The 17459-nt window shown below is 41.7% G+C and overlaps 1 protein-coding gene across 1 annotated transcript; it reads right to left on the bottom strand.

The window, feature by feature from the left end:
- Positions 1–5324: 5324 nt before the first annotated feature.
- Positions 5325–13613, bottom strand: fam131a (family with sequence similarity 131 member A). The gene is made up of 4 exons (XM_036556603.1): positions 13529–13613; positions 12478–12663; positions 8625–8762; positions 5325–5779 (listed from the first exon to the last, which is right to left on the bottom strand). The coding sequence occupies exons 1-4, from the start codon at positions 13596–13598 to the stop codon at positions 5325–5327; spliced, it is 849 nt and encodes a 282-aa protein (XP_036412496.1). The 5' UTR covers positions 13599–13613.
- Positions 13614–17459: the final 3846 nt, after the last annotated feature.

The following is a 17459-nucleotide window of genomic DNA, read 5'->3' as shown; positions in this document are numbered from 1 at the left end:
CATTAGAGTCTGCTGAGGCTGGTGCGGATGCCGTCTGAATCTGACCCCTCAGTCACCTGAGGACGCAGTCGCTGCAAACTTCTCTCTCGTCTCCAATCAGAACACAGGACATGGAGGTCAAGAGTCACAGAGGTGATAAAGGACGAGAAGAGGAAAGAACAGTCGGGACCGGAAGGAGGGAGAGGAGTCGAAGGGAGAGATGGAGAAGATGAATGAAAGACTGAGTAGATACTAAAGCAGTGGTCACCAGCCTGTTCTCCTCTATTCTCCTGCAGTGTTTAGCCAAATCCACAGCTAATATCACCTTATTTACACTTTATTCTGTTCATTACGTCATCATGTTATGACACAAGGGTAAAGAGGGGTCAGCAGCTATCGGAAAGTGAAGCAAAGATTTAAGCATTTAGCGAGAAAGCTCACTCAGCTGACCAACACAAACACCACCCCAGATAGCAAGAACCGCTGTTGGCCCCCTGACAGCAGAGTTGGCAGCCTACTGGCTTTTTGCTTAGCGTATTCCGGGCGGCCCACTTTTCCGCTCATATTTTAACAGCAGTATTGTAAATAAAGCTGGTTATACCAGAGCTGGTTAATGAGGAGTCTGGCCACTTCCTATTTCCCCCGTTATATCAAAAACAGGACTGCTAAACAGCAGAGGGCGCCCTCGAGCAAGTCCTCGATGAATGGGAGTGAATGGAGCTCAACGGCTAAAAACGAAAAGTTAAAAATAAGTTAAAATAAAAAAAAAGTTAAAATAGTTTCTAATCACTGAACCAGAACTCTCCTTTAATTTTAGAAAGAAGAAGGATGTATTTCACTAAAAAACAAATAAATCTCACCAATATGTTTCCTTTTTTCTACAGCAAACGGGTTTTGGGCAGCAGAAGGCGGGCATTAGTGCTAGAGCATGATGATTGATTGGTGAGCGGAGCAGATCATTGGCTGTTCGCGCTCACTGACGTAAAGAACGTACATTTTAACGTACGTTTTAAACTCCTATAACTCGAGTTTAAAAGCTCTTAAAATATATGTGTTCAGGAAATGTTTGTATTTTTTTATAATAAACACGTTTAAACATTTATAAACTATGATTTTGCTCAAATGCTCCGTATCAACCCATTCATTTTGGACTTGCTCGGGAGCGCCCTCTAGCGTTTGAGAAAACCGGAAGACACTGCAGAGTGGAAATTCTCTTCTTTACAAGTTCTCTGGTTATACAGCTGTAACCAGTCTAGCACAGTGTCAGCAACAATATTTAAGACTAGATCGTTTTATATTAGGCCTACACACTATAAATGCACAGAGACTTTTATTTTGGAAAATACAATGACAAATATTCCAATTTTGATTAAAAAAAATGTATGACTACACTCAAAAATAATGCAAAGTGTTTTAATAAAGACAGTGGTTCTATATGGAACCATGAACACTCAAAGAAACATTTGCATCATTAAATGATTCTTCAGATTGATAGTGAATGTGTTATAGATGGTTCTATTTAGAACCTTTTTGAAAAGGGTTCTATATAGCACCAAAAAGTCTGTTGTTACAGCCTTGACCTGTAACCTTTTTGTTGCTATATAGAACAATCTACAACACGTTCTCCATCAATCTGAAGAACCATTTAATGATGCAGAGAACCCTTTAATAATGCAAAGGGTTCTTTGAGTGTTCATAGATCTCTATAGAACCATTTTCTTTACTAAAGAACCCTTGAAGAACCATCTTTTTTAAGAGTGTAGTCATTTTTTTTTTATCAAGAATGTTTGTAGTATTTGTCCTATTTTATTTATTTTTATTTTCTAAAATAAAAGTCTCTGTGCATTTAAAATTTGTTTGAGATGATTAAAAACTAGTTGACCTTGCAGGACAGTAATCTGGGTGGTCCAAAGGTGGACCAGCAGCGGCATACGGTCAGCGAGGTGCCTCCTTATCAAGCCTGCGTACCGATATATGCTTGGCTGTTAGTAGCCCTAATGCTAGCTAGCTAACCCAGCTTCTTACCCTGCTGAAAATGATCAGAAACCATTAAAAGTTCCTCTTCTTTGTGTTTCTTTGTGTTTTCTGAGGTATCTTTAAAGCTCCCCAGATAGCAAGCATATGTCGGTCCACTGGCTTGATCTGGTCGGCACCCCACTGACTGTTTGCCATTGCTGGCCCACCCTCGGACCTCCCAGATTACTGTCCTGCAAACAAGCTCTAACTAGTTTTTAATTTCCTCAAACAGATTTTAAATGCACACGGATATTTATTTTAGAAAATAAACAAAATAAAAGAATATTAGAAACAACTAGGGGAATAAAATATTGACTAGGCCGGATATAAAATGATTTTATAGAAAATGTTGCCGACACTGTGCTGTATTAAAATTATTTAATAAACTAATGTACAAAGCATAACTAAAGAAAGACATGAAGGAAAAATCAGTAAATTGGACTGTGAGTGGAAAATGAGCAACGATATGTGGAATTTTGCCTATTACTCTGCTTAACCGCCGGTGGGCCGCCTGGAAAACGCTGAGCAAAATGCCAGTGGACCACCAGCTTTGCCATCAGTGGGCTGACAGTGTCCACTATCCTCTTGCTATCAGGGTCCATTTGACCATTTTAGACAATTTTAAGACGTAAATGTTTTTGCACCACTTTTCCACAGCTGCTTACTGACTGATTACCCTGTTTGTGCCTTCTGTGACGTAAACGAGGAAGGATATTTCAGTCAAATTTGATATCTGAACTTGTAAGCCATGTTCAAAAAATCCCCCCTCCCCCCAATCAATCAATCAATCAATCAATCAATAAATAAATAAATCCACTTCTTACATGGGCCATCGCATGCCAGATACATCATCCTGCTAGAAAAACTGGCAAAGACTGGCATCTGTTGTGTTTTGGATGCTGGTGTGCTGGTCAACCAGCGTGACCATCCTGGGTGACCAGACCAGCATAAACCAGCTTAGACCAGCATGGAATTCTGAGGCTCTGAGCACAGAGAGCAGCTGTTCCAGCGCCATTTCCACACGGACATGGTTCAACATGGAACGCTTACAAACCCTGCTAACCATGCTTGGGGCCACAGAGTCGTTCATGGCTATTCGTTTCTGTCGCTACTCTTTCGCTGCGTCTTTCCGAAACTCAAAGTTTCAGTTCACGCAACTTCAATTCATGTAGACGGTCACCAAACAAGTGAAAGCAGTGTACGATTTTCAACACATCATTCAAAAATTGAAAGGTCAAAACCATCAATCTAACAACTGCTAAATGTTAAGCAGCACTGCGAACTAGGAGACAGGCGCTAGTTAGCATTAGCTTAGCTAGCATGCTACCAGCTCTGCTCACGACAGAACAGGTCCAATTCTGGCTAATCAGAGCCACACTGACTCATGTTTAGATGATGATGACTTCAAATCTGAGGAAGCGAAGTCAAGCGGCTGGTGTTAAAGAGACAGAAAGCCGAAATTAAACCTGTTCTGTGGTGTTTGGACTTTAGCTAGGCTAATGCTAATCGGCTTCTCTCTCTCATTTAGCTTATTTAGTGGCCTACAGATCCAAACACCCCAGTACAGCTTCGATTACGTCTGCTTTAAGTTTAGATGCTAAAATCCACAGATATTTATACCTAGATGCCGCGTTGCCTGTTGTTCTCTATGTGCGGCGATACGTCTGCGCGTCCGCCATGTTGGAGAGGTCAAGATCTGCTTGTGAACAAATTCACTTGTATTGAGAGACGATGAGTGTCAGGATTAAATTGGCCACAACTTCCTTATTACTCAACCGATTTTCACCAAATTTGTTTAGTTATAATCCTCAGACATACATTAATCCAGGCTGCACAGACTGCTCTCGCTAGCTTTTACTTCTTTATTAACTGATCGTGATAATTAGCCGCCCGGACCAGCGGGAAAGTATACCGCTCCGGTAAAACACAAACAGCAAATCCATCAATGTGTGAATCACTTCTGATTTTTATACACAGAAGGACGAAGCTACGTAGGCTTCCTATTCGCCAGCTTCTTGTTCGAGTTTTCCCGGTCCACCTTAAATGGTGCAGCTTCAGGCACCAGAAAGTGACTGCCGCACCATTTAAGGTGGAACGGGACAATACGAACAAGAAGCTGGCAAATCTAACTTCAGGTTTGTATAAGAAGGTGCTAATCTGTTATAAATATCTACACGGATTAAGGAGTGTAAGGACTATTAAATGAAATAAGCTTAATATAAAACCAGAGGAAAAACAATCACATCAACAGGTTCTCTGTGCCTCACCAACCACACAGCCATATCTACATAAACATCACACAAACATGAGTGTGGATCGCTGCGTTCCCTCCGTAATATAATACTATCCCACTTTTTTAGAGCAGTATTCTTGAAATAGTGTAATTTTGGACAGTATCTTTCTTAAACTGCCGCCCTGTAATGGTACTGAATGCAGTCCAGCAGCGATGCTGACCGCCCTAAAATGGTGGCGCCGTTGACATGCCTGGCTGGACCCAATGCGGCATCTAGGTATGTATATCTATGCTAAAAACTCATGTCTAAGAAAACAAAGTTGGTGCTGGAGTGACAGCGAGCCAAAATCAATCTGCTCTGTGGTGTTTTGAGCTGTAGCTTGCTGGGCTGGGATAACGCTAGTATAACGTTAGTAAGCAGGCTAAAGCTTCCACACACTGCAGTGCAGGCTCGGTTCTAGCTAACTGATGCTCATAAAACTCATGTTTAGAGGATAAATACTCCAAGAGCACAACATTGAGTGACTGGAGTCACAGCTGGAATCAAACATGTTCTGTAGCATTTAACCTGCTGGCCGTCGCTGGGCCACTCTCGTGTGTAGTTTTTCTTCAGTATTTCCTGGTTCTGATTTAGCAGCACAGCAGATGGAAAAAGAAACGGTAACCAAACCATTGAGCTCTACAGCGGAAAAGAGGCCTCAGTTTCCTTCACTGAACAGATTAGAACCTCTGACCAAAGAGAGCCTCTACACTGCCCTCTGGTGGAGTACAGAGTTCAGACATCTCATGGTGCTTAAATATGAGGATGTATAATGTTAGACTGAAGCTAATTTACTATTTTTCACTTATGTCACTATTCAAAATTGGCAGCTACGTGAATAAGGTGAATGCTAATATACCTGATCCAGCCAATCAAGATCTTCTCAGATGTTTATTAGCTGGAGTAGGTGTTTGCATTGGGGTTATAGTGTTAACATTGAAACAAAACACTGCAGGAAAGAAGAGCAGATCTCCAGGTGGAGGGTTGGTGACCTTTGCACTAAAGGGACCTTACAGAGAAAGAGAAGAAAAAGAGGGAGAGATAGAGAGAGGGACATCACTGCCTGGAGATCTCTCTGTCTTCCGCCTCGTCGTCGTCGAAGGACGCCGCTCCAGAAGTGTCGGAGATGCTCCTGCAGCGGCTGTACCAGCGGATAACCTCCTGAAACACATTGTCCTCTCCTTCTTCTACCTCTCTTCCATCCTCCTCTTCTTCCTCTTCTGGAGAAAGGCCAGACTCTGAGTAGGAGGTGGAGTGATAGCAGGAATCTCCTCGGCTCCAGAAAGGCCGGCGGTCAGCCTTGGAGAACTCGCTGACCTGGCTGTAGGCTTCATCCGCTGGGAGCTGTAGTTTTTCAACCCCTTTTGGAACTACATCTATCACGGCCTGCTCTTCACAGTTAAACTGGCAAAGGCCGGACTCCCGCAGGCCACTCTGGTCGTCCACGAACGTTTCAAGGTCAGCCTCAGCCTGGCACGGCACCGCACACTCCTGATTGGACAACGCGGCGTCTGAGGGAGGAGCAAAGAGTCAGAACGCCTAGAGAACAGAGAGGGGACAGGAATAAGAGAGAAAAAGACAGAGAGATGGGAGAGGAGGGACAGAACGTAACAAAAGAGGAAGAGGAAGAGAAAACACACATGAAAAGGTGGAATAAGAAAAGGAAAAAATGAGAACAATGGTTGAAAGGATGGACAGACAAAAGAGGAAAGAGACAGAAGGACTGGACTATTCTTTATAAAATTTAATTACAATGTAGGACAAAGCTGGAACAAAAGGAACAAAGACTGATTAACCTTGAGCTCTATGGAGAAAGGTGTGCATGCATGTTCTGCCTTCATGGTGCACAGAGAGAACATCGCAATTTCCCACATGAGCTAATAAGCAGTAGAACAGTAGAGGCGCAGGGTTACGGTGAATATCCTCACGGCTGTGATTCGGTCGCAGTAGATCATCACAGTTAGTTATTCACTAGAAAACACCACCTTCAGTGATCTACTGCTTCCTATCACCACCACTGTGAACAGTTCTGACTCAGTAAGTTTCTCTAGAACGGAGCGTTTCACACCAAACCACTCCGAACGACTCTGTTTACATCTTAACCATACATTAACAAGTTTCAAGACTCGAATAAATCAGTACGCTTTGGGTTATATTGATTACAGGAAGTCAGTGGAGGCCAACAGTTCAGTGTCTATCAGTGCAAGAGTGTGAGAGAGAGGGAGAGAGAGAGAGTGTGTGAGAGAGAGGGAGAGAGAGGGAGTGAGAGAGTGAAAGAGTGAGAGAGGAGGAGGAGAGAGTGAGAGAGAGTGAAAGAGTGAGAGTGAGAGAGAGAGTGAGAGAGAGAGTGAGAGAGAGTGAGAGAGAAGGAGAGAGAGGAGGATAGAGAGAGAGAGTGAGAGAGAGAGAGTGAGAGTGAGAGAGAGAGTGTGAGAGAGAGAGAGAGTGAACGAGTGAGAGAGAGGGAGAGAGAGAGTGAGTGAGAGAGAGTTTGAGAGAGTGAGAGAGAGACAGAGAGGAGGATAGAGAGAGGGAGTGTGAGAGAGAGAGAGAGAGAGAGAGAAAGAGGTGGCAAAGGAATACATAACTGTGTCCTCTGCATACAAATGCAGTTTATCTCGAAACTGTGGAGAACTGGAACTGTGAGGAGCATCAGGCTGAAGCAATGAGGTTGGACTGCTGCAGTACTCAAAAACGGAGTTCCTAATACAGGAGCAACACCGATTACAGAACCACACACGACTTCAGAGGTTATTGTAAATTATTGTTGCGCTCCGTAAAAAGCAGATTACTACAGGGGCTCAATCAGAATAAAATACATCTCAATCGGAATAGACTAGTCTGATTGAGGCCATTCGGAATACAGTTTCTATCTGATTGATCGAGGTGAGTAATCCTGTAAATAATCCGTTAAATAGAAGAATAATATCCGTGTAAACGCCTGTATCTGATTACATTCCCTATCGGAAAGTTTAAGTCCGTTCTGATCATGTTCGTCACGTCATAGTGAAAGTTTATAGCGTTCAACATGGCGGAGCAGAAACTGGTCTGCAGAGGAGACAAAGTTTATGCTGTGATCTTTAAAAGACGGCGGTGGGACGGACGTCCAGCTTATGTGTCTCAGAACACGACGTCTTCCTCTTGCCGCTTCCTTAATACATGTGAAGTACATTTTTTAGGGGGGTTTTTTCCCCAGCTTTCTCCCAAATTTAGTCGTCTCCAATTCCACCCGCTAGTTAGGACTCCCTAATGATAACGATGGTGGCATCGCACCCGGGAGGTGATACCGGGGGTGATACAGCTGCCCTGACGCTGACCAGACTGTTCATGGATAGGCAGCAAAATAACAATTTTTTTTAGGATGAATAAAGTATAACATATAAATTGCAGCATCAGTCTTACCTTCGTGTTTAATTACCATTAAATTCCTGCATAAAAGTAGGATAAGTATGTCTTCACTGGAAGCGAGAATTGAGAAAATGATTGTGGGGAACCCCATCAATTCCCGTTACTTGGATTCGGAGTCGACCCAAATATCTAGATTCTGCATTTAAATGAAGTAGAAGGAGTGTTGCCCACACACTGTTGAGAAGTCAGACCAATCTAGCAAAAACACATATTATTTTATTAAAAAGAGCAAATAAAAAAACAATATAAATATAAATATAAAATCCAATATAAAATACAGCCAATCTACTGATGTGTCTGTTGTGGAGGGATGTTTTGTCTAACAGGGACTGCAGAATTTCCCGCACTGTTTGTGCCACCAGTTCAGGCAAATCTCTACATGGAATCAGGTCCAGGACTTTAGAGGTGGACGTCTGGTTCCTATCACCACCACTGTGAACAATTCTGACTCAGTACGTTTCTCTAGAACAGACTGCGTTGCACCAGCTCTGCATAAGTTTGTACTGAAGTTTTGGCGTAAAGTGTTTACTAAGTCCTTAGTTACACTAATTAGTTTCAAACGATTCTTTTGCTAAATTTGGTTGGATGTTAATGTTATAATGTTTAGTTTTCCATGTCATCTATTACATAAATAATTATTAGACAATTAGAAAGATATTTGATAGATGTTGTACACGTTTAGCTTTCGGAAGCTTAAAGTGAACAGTAAATATCTTTGGCATTGTTTACAGTAAACTGTCCATCTGGGCATCATTTAATAAAGCGATATTTTTTTGTACACAGTTCACACGACTGGTAGTGAAGCTCCTGGATTTCTGTGATACGAGGAGAGGAATCACTCAGCTGTCACTGTTTCTGAAGTTTGTGCTCATAACTCTGGGGGGTCATTAGTGTGGGAGCAGGAGTGTGATATCTGCTCTGACACCTGAAAGCAGCACCTGTACGTACCTGAGCTTTGGGTCGTAATGGTCAAGTCGTTATTCTGAGGGAGATCCTCTTCAGAACACTCTTCATCCACATCCTCTTCATCAACAGAGTTCCAGGCTCGCAGCTTCGCCTCGGCGATCGCAAACTGCTCCGCCACTCCTGAGAACACAGAATACAGAACCGCAACTTCTCAAACAGAACTTACAACTACAGAGCCAGAGCAGAAGAGAAGAGAAGAGCAGAGAAGAGAAAACAGGAGAAGAGAAGAGAAGAGAAGAGGAGAGAAGAGAAGAGGAAAGAAGAGAAGAGAAGAGGAAATAAGGTAAGAGAAGAGAAGAGAAGAGAATAGAAGAGGAAAGGGGGAAGAGAAAATAGGAGAAGAAAAAAGTAAAGGAGAGGAAAGGAAAAAGGAAGAGGAGTGAAGAAAAAAGAAATCATGAGAAGAAGAAAAGTAGGAGAAAAAGAGGAAAAAGAGAAGAGAAGAGGAAAGAAGAGAAGAAGAGAAGAGAAGAGAGGAAAAGAGGATAGAAGAGGAAAAAGAGAAGAGAAGAGGAAAGAAGAGAAGAAGAGAAGAGAAGAGGAAAGAAGAAGAGAAGAGAACAGAAGAGAAGAGGAAAGAAGAGAAGAGAAGAAGAGAAGAGAAGAAGAGAAGAGAAGAGAAGAGAAGAAGAGAAGAGAACAGAAGAGAAGAGGAAAGAAGAGAAGAGAAGAAGAGAAGAGAAGAGAAGAAGAGAAGAGAAGAGAAGAGAAGAGGAGAGAAGAGAAGAGGAGAGAAGAGAAGAGAAGAAGAGAAGAGAAGAGAAGAGAAGAGAAGAGAAGAGAAGAGAAGAGAAGAGAACACAGAGCTCTTTGGTTACTTGCTAAGGTAGCTTCCTGTTGAGACTGAGTGGAGAAAGTTCTCGTCTGTTTGGACGACAGATTCATTCTGAAAATCATGAAAGCACTAAAAGCTTCTGTGTGTATTTAGTCTGATTCGAAGCTTCTGTGCGACAGTGAACAGCGTATCAGACTGTTCAGAGAATCAGATCCGTTCAGTTCGGCTCCTTCCTTTCCATAACGACACAGAAACGCGAGCAGAGAGGTCCGGCAGGCTGGACTGCGGCGAGAGAAAGTGCGAGTGGACGCGTACCGAGTTTCTGGTCCTTTAGGGTTTAGTATTTCAGTGACGGAGAGTTTAAGGTCAGTGTCGGTCGGTTAAAGCAGATCTGTGAGAGTGATTAGTGGTCACCTCGGGTCACTCTGAGCTAGAAACCAATTTACTGCAGTCAGACGCTGAACTGCAGGCAGCTGACCACAGCAGGACATAATACTCCAGAGAGAGAGAGAGAGAGAGAGAGAGAGAGAGAGACACACACACAGACAGAGACAGAGAGACAAAGAGAGAGAGGGGGACAGAAAAGAGAGAGGGGGAGAGAGGAAGAGAGAGAGGGGACAGAAGAGACAGAAAGAAGAAGAAAAGAGAGAGGACAAAAGAGAGAGAGGAAGAAAAGAGAGCGGACAGAAAAGGGAGAGAAAAAGAAAGAAAAAATAGAGAGGGCAGTAGAAAGAGAGAGGAAGAGGAAGAAAATAGAGGACAGAAGAAAGAAAGACAGAGAAAGAAAAGAGAAAAGACAGAAGACGAAAGAGAGAGGGAGAGTGGGGATGAAAAGAGAGAGAGAGAGAGAGAGAGAGGAGAGGAGAAGAGATTACAGAAGAAAGACAGAGAGAAAGAAAAGAGAAGATAGAAAACGAGAGAGAGTGAGAGAGAGAGAGAGGGGATGAAAAGAGAGAGAGAGAGAAAGAGAGAGAGAGAGAGAGAGAGAAGGAAAGAGATGACAGAAGAAAGACAGAGAGAAAGAAAAGAGAGAAGACAGAAGAGAAGAGAGAGAGAGTGGGGATGAAAAGAGAGAGAGAGAGAGAGAGCGAGAGAGCGAGAGAGAGAGTTAGCTGCCCTTGACATTGTGTGAAAATTTCATGATAAATGGACCAACAAAAATTCTCCAAAATCGCTTGGAATAAAACCTTTTTACATTAACTTCCATTCAAAGTTGAGAACGTTTTTGTCCTCCTGGAAAGTTACTATTTTGGAAATAAATATTTTTAATTGACAGGGACAAGATATTAATCAACATGACCAATACTGTTCTCTACATTACAGTAGAGACTCTCTAACAGCAGAAAACAAATAAAACAGCCCCTCACAGGTAATTCCTACACACCTAAAAATGATGGTTCTTCAAGGGTTCTTTAGTAAAGAAAATGGCTGTTTATAGAACCACTAACACACAAAAACCCTTTGCATGATTAAAGCGTTCTTTGCATCATAAAAGGGTTCTTCAGATTGATGGAGAATGTCTGGTATGTGGTTCTATATAGAACCCTTTTGAAAATGGTGTATAGCACCAAAAAGAGTTCTTCTATTGTCACAATGTCAAGCTTGTAACAGTAGAAGAACCCTTTTCTGAGTGTTCATGGTTCTATAAAGAACCATTTTTTTTACTAAGAACCCTTGAAGAACCATCATTTTTAGGTGTGTACTAGAGATGCGCATTTCAGTCAAATTTAAGCTCAAGTTTGTTCATAGATATACATACCTAGATGCCACGTTGGGTCCAGTCAGGCACGTCAACAGCGCTGCTATTTTGGGGCGGTCAACATCGCTGCTGGACTGCATTCAGTACCATTACAGAGCGGCAGTTTCAGAAAGATACTGTCCAAAATTACACTATTTCAAGCATATTGACTCAGAAAGTGAGATAGGATTATATAACGGAGGGAACACAGTGATCCACACTCATGTCTGTGTGATGCGTATTGTTTGTGTGATGTTTATGTAGATATGGCCGTGTGGTTAATGAGGCACAGAGATCCTGTTGATGTGATTGTTTTTCCTCTGGTTTTCTATTAAGCTTATTTCATTTAATAGTCTATTCAGGGTCTTAACTTTATGTAGTGGTTATTTATTTACAGTGATGGTTAAAACTTTGTAGCTGGGTAAGTTCTAGCATTCCTTAATCTGGTAGATATTCATAATAGATTAACGTTAGAACCTTCTTACACACAGCTGAAGTTAGCGTTTTATTTGCCAGCAACATGTTTGAATTTTCCCGTTCCACCTTAAATGGTGAAGCTTCAGGCACCAGAAAGTGACAGCTGCACCATTTAAGGTGGAACGGAAAAATTCGAACAAGAAGCTGCGAATAAGAAGCTAACTTTAGGTCCGTCCTTCTTGGTGTGTTTTGGGGGGTTTATTTTATTTCTATGTGTATTAAAAATCAGAAGTGATTCACACATTGATAGATTTGCTGATGTGTCTGATGTGTTTCTCGGTTTTTAACGTCAGGTGCAGACTGAATACTTTCCTGCTGGTCTGGACGGCTAATTGTCACGATCAGTTATTAAAGTAATAAAAGCTACTGAGAGCAGTGCAGCCCAGATTAATCTGTGTCTGAGGATTATAACTAAACAAATTTGGTGAAAATTGGTTGAGTAATAAGGAAGTTGAGGCTGATTTCATCGACAATACAAGTGAATTTGTTCACAAGCAGATCTTGACCTCTCCAACATGGCGGACGCGCAGACGTATCGCCCCAGATAGAGAACAACAGACAACATGGCATCAAGGTATGAATATTGAGTTTGTTGTTTATCAGCGCTTTTCTGCGACGCATCCTGTGTGTTATATCTGCCGGCTCCACACCGCCCTCTGCTGGAGCATAAAGTTAAAACATCTGCTGGTTTTTAAATATGACAACGTTTAATATCAGAGAAGCTAAACTGCTTTTCAAAACTCTAATTTACTGCTGGATTTTTAAAACGTTCGTGGCCACTTTAAGACTCCTAAATTCCTGAATGTAGAACAGCAGTATCTGAAGCACAGGGAGGAGAAACCCACCTGCTGCGAAGCGCGCCTCCTGCTCGCCCTCGCTCAGGTGGGAGTAGGAGTTGAAGTGGGACTGCAGAGTGGCTGACGACGGGTCGAACGGTTTAGACCAGCCTTTCCACTCAATCAGGTGAGCCACCCTCCCCTGAGCCATCGCTGTGGGCTTAGTCACATGATCCTTCACCACCTGAGAGATACCTGAGGGAGAGAGAGAGAGAGAGAGAGAGAGAGAGAGAGAGAGAGGAGAGAGAGAGAGATGGGAAAAAGAACGAGGAAAACAGAGAGAATAGAGAGGGTAAAAAAAGAGAGGCAGAAAAAGAGAAGAAATAGAGGGAGAGACAAATAGAGAAAAAGAGAAAGGGCAGAGTGGAGAGAGGTACACAACAATTAACAAGAGACATGGAGAAAATAGAAACAAGGAGAAAAAGGAAAAGAAAAAAAACAAAAAATGAGATAAAAGGAAGAAATAAAAAAGGAGAAGAGAAAATATGAGAAGAGAAACGAAATAAAATGAGGAGAAGAGAAAATAGGAGAAAAGAGAAGAGAAAAACAGGAGAAGAGAAAATAGGAGAAAAGAGAAGAGAAAAACAGGAGAAGAGAAGAGAAAATAGAAGAATAGAAAAGAAAAGAAACGAGGAGAAGGAAATAGGAAAAGAGAAAATTGTAGAAGAAAAGAGAAGAGAAGCGAAGAGAAAATATCAGAAGAGAAAAGAAATAAAATGAGGAGAAGAGAAAATAGGAGAAGAGAAGAGAAAATAGAAGAAAAGAGAAGAGAAAAACAGGAGAAGAGATGAAGAGAAGAGAAAATAGGAGAATAGAAAAGAAAAGAAAAGAGGAGAAGAGAAAATAGGAAAAGAGAAGAGAAAATTGTAGAAGAAAAGAGAAGCGAAGAGAAGAGAAAAGAAAACAGGAGAAGAGAAAACAGGAGAAGAGAAAGAGAAGAGAAAACAGGAAAAGAGAAAGAGAAGAGAAGAGAAGAGAAGAGAAGAGAATGAGTGCTGATCTCAGATGAACAGCTAAATGTGGAAGGTCAGATCTGAACTGCGCTGTAATGAGTCTCTACCGTTAAATGAAGATCTGGCCAGTGCAGCGATCTCCTGGATGCTGAGCGCTTTTCTCGATTTGGGGAGCATGTCGACAGGCTCGTCAACCTGAGAACGGAAACATGGAGATGTTAGGAAGACCACCAGACACAGCGCCTGCACATCGGTGAACTCACTTAACTTATTTTTACTTAGAAAACATAATTTGACCGGGTTTTCAAAGTTTGGTCGATTTTTCAGTAAAATTCTTAATATGTGGGTTAAAAGAAAACACACACACACTGCTGACTGGGGTCCGATACCCTGCTGGGGGAAGAGCCCTACACTACACCAGTAAGAGTCCGTGGGCAAGACCCCTAACACTGCCTTTACTTTGCCCACCTCTGTAACCTGATCACTCTGTAAGTCGCTCTGGATCTGCAAAATGCTGTAAATGTAAATGAACTAAGGCTTTTGCACAGCAGCGTATCACTGGAAGAAAACCTCACATCTCCAAAATGGTAACTTTACAGGAGAAGGAAAAAACATACTGTACTTTTAATGTCAGTCAGTGGAACCAGAATTTTGTCCAAGTCATTTTGGGCCGTTTCTTTTGGTCCATCGATCATGAAATTCACACACAATGTAAAGACCAACAGGTATTTTCAAATTACGTCAAAAACTGAAAAACATCATATTGAATATTTATATAGATAACAGTCATAAATTCATATTCAGGCACTCTAAGAAGGCATCTGGTAACATTAGGCCGACATACAAATCATGATGAGTATCGGTGCCAGCTGACCTGATGCACGTTTTGGCCACGTCCCTCCTTAACCCTCTTTCTGACAGTCTATTCTGGGTGCTTTTCATTAATTACTGGCAAATAGTACCATCTCCACTTTTTGATGCTCTCTCTGAATGGGGGGCACATCGACTCCACTTTCTGAAAGCCCTTGTGTTTTCCTCGTTAACTAGACGACCCATTCTCTTATTTTGGAAGCAAAATCCTCGGCCATCCTTTGCTCTCTACATATAGAGAGAATTTCTATGATTGCCAAGCCTTTAGTCTATTACACCAATCAGGCATAACATTATGACATTTAGGCATGTATATCTATTGAGTTTGTTGTTTATCAGCGCTTTTCTGCAGCACATCCTGCGTGTTATAGCTGCCGGCTCTACACCGCCCTCTGCTGGAGCATAAAGTTAAAACATCTCCTGTTTTTTAAATATGACAACATTTAATATAAGATAAACTAAACTGCTTAACAAAACTGTAATTTACTACTGGATTTTTAAAAGGTTCGTGGCCACTTTAAGACTCCTAAATTCCTGAAGAGAAATATGAGAAGAGAAGAGAAAATAGTAGAAGAAAAGAGAAGAGAAGAGAAGCGAAGAGAAAAGAATAGAAGAGAAAATAATAGAAGAGAAAAGAAAACAGGAGAAGAGAAGAGAAGAGAAGAGAAAGCATAACATCATGACCACCTCCTTGTTTCTACACTCATTGTCCATTTTATCAGCTCCACTTACTATATAGGTGCACTTTGTAGTTCTACAGTTACAGACTGTAGTCCATCTGTTTCTCTGCATACTTTGTTAGCCCCCTTTTACCCTGTTCTTCACTGGTCAGGACCCCCATGGACCCTCACAGAGCAGGTACTATTTGGGTGGTGGATCATTCTCAGCACTGCAGTAACACTGATGTGGTGGTGGTGTGTTAGTATGTGTTGTGCTGGTCTGAGTGGATCAGACACAGCAGTGCTGCTGGAGTTTTTAAACACCTCAGTGTCACTGCTGGACTGAGAATAGTCCACCAACCAAAAATATCCAGCCAACAGCGTCCTGTGACCACTGATGGAGGACTAGAGGATGACCGACACAAACCGTGCAGCAGCAGATGAGCTGTCGTCTCTGACTTTACATCTACAAGGTGGACTGACAAGGTAGGAGTGTCTAATAGAGTGGACAGTGAGTGGACACAAAGTTTAAAAACTCCTGCTGTGTCTGATTCACTCGTACCAGTGCAACACACACTAACACACCACCACCACGTCAGTGTTACTGCAGTGCTGAGAATGATCCACCACCCAAATAGTACCTGCTCTGTGAGGGTCCATGGGGGTCCTGACCACTGAAGAACAGGGTAAAAGGGGCCTAACAAAGTATGCAGAGAAACAGATGGACTACAGTCTGTAACTGTAGAACTACAAAGTGCACCTATATAGTAAGTGGAGCTGATAAAATGGACAATGAGCGTAGAAACAAGGAGGTGGTCATAATGTTATGCCTGATCGGTGTATAACATCTTGTTATATATTTTATGTGCAGATGTTGGGAGAAAATCAGTGTTTAATTCGTATCCTTGTCCAGATCCTTATTGTACAGAAAGCTTAAGAAATATGAAGATCATAAATCATGATGAGTAAGAATCAAGGCTGTCAATATGTCAATAATACTGTAACCTCCACCTCCTTCAGCTCTAAATTTTCTGTGCTCATAATGAAATTTTTTAGCTTAAAAAAACCTTACCTTCTCACACCTCCTGCTAAACGTCTCTGCTCGAGCTTTCGGACTCATCTCTTCAGAGCTTGATGTGGAATGAGTGGATGTCGGTAGAGGAGCCGACACTAAAGCCAGCAGACTAGAACCCGCCTGAACTCAGACTCGAACAGATGCCAAATCCTCTAATAAGCTGGTCAGCCATTCGCTTGCACTGATAAAACAGAGGGTGTCCAAGTCGTAATGAGGCGTATGGCTCCGGCATTGACCGTTTAAGCCTCTCTCCGGCTGCTTCTGGTGCTAGATAGCCAGAGACGGCATCAATAATCAAAGCTTCTTAGGGCTGAGATCGTTTTTTTGGCGCAATGTGGCATCCATATGGTCCACAATGGGGCCATTCAGGGTCCCCTGACAGTCGGCCTATATCGACTATCACACTCTTTTTGGATATTATTAGAATTCCTCAATATGAAAAAGCTTTTAAAGCCCAGTCGGGGCACTTCGACCTTATTGACATATTGACAGCTATGATGTAGGCCGAGGAAAATCTGCTCTCACGTGTTCATTTCAAACCTCGGTTATTTAAGTTAAACGTTTGAACAGCCATACATTTCAAATACACTGCAGTCGATGCTGAAATACACTCCAAACACTAAAATGTATTTCAGAATATTTTGCCATATTAAGCAAATATATTTTATTACATTTAGCATAAAATCTATGGGGAAATATTACGCACAGAAATGTTTCACACAAAAATAAACATATGTAAATATGTTTATCAAATCCATTTGAAAATGTATGAAAACAGCCAAAATCCTGTCTAATGCACTGTTTACTGTCTGATACCTTTAGAAATGAATTTGTATTCCAGTATCTTCATTTTAAATATGATCAAATGATCCTTTAACATGACAGAAGCGAGTGTTGTGGGTATTGATACTCTGTGAAAATGCAGATATGATTTGATATCGTGTTTATCTGAAATACAGTGTGTGTGAGAGTCTCACTGCAGACGTACACGGTTAATGTAAAGTACAATGCGGATCACAGAAGTCAGTACGTTTCAGTTACATCTGTCACCTTTATTACAGCTACATACAATTAAAAATACATACAATTTGGCCATTTTCATACATTGCAAAAATATATTTGATAAATTTATCTGGAATATATTTTTGGGAGCACTAGGCTTCGTAAGATTATTCAGCCAAATAAGGATCAGGACGTTAAAAAGGAAGCGCATTTCAGTATTTTCATGCAGTTACGCTGAAGAAATGCACCTTGTGAATCAGACTAAAGCTAAGCGACCCGTGATCAGCGGCTCAATAACAGAACATTTCAGCTACAGACATGTGCTGATGGCTAATATTGCAATTAAAATAAATGTAAAGCTGATCTACAGAGCCACCTGCACTCACGGCAACCAATCAGTGCAAAAGAAAAGTCAGTCGTTACAGCAACAGG

Source organism: Colossoma macropomum, unplaced genomic scaffold (genome assembly GCF_904425465.1).
Source record: "Colossoma macropomum unplaced genomic scaffold, Colossoma_macropomum, whole genome shotgun sequence".
NCBI classification, from domain to species: domain Eukaryota; kingdom Metazoa; phylum Chordata; class Actinopteri; order Characiformes; family Serrasalmidae; genus Colossoma; species Colossoma macropomum.
The sequence above is the reverse complement of the archived record's forward strand: the minus strand, read 5'-3'. Positions and strand labels throughout refer to the sequence as shown.

Bases quoted from the DNA above. Each gene is read 5' to 3' on its own strand.
- fam131a (XM_036556603.1), bottom strand. From the start codon at position 13,598: ATGCTCCCCAAATCGAGAAAAGCGCTCAGCATCCAGGAGATCGCTGCA. The intron at 12,664-13,528 runs GTAGAGACTCAT...TCTCTCCCTCAG, and splicing joins GGCCAGATCTTCATTTAACG to GTATCTCTCAGGTGGTGAAG. The intron at 8,763-12,477 runs GTGGGTTTCTCC...CTGTGTTCTCAG, and splicing joins GGAGGCGCGCTTCGCAGCAG to GAGTGGCGGAGCAGTTTGCG.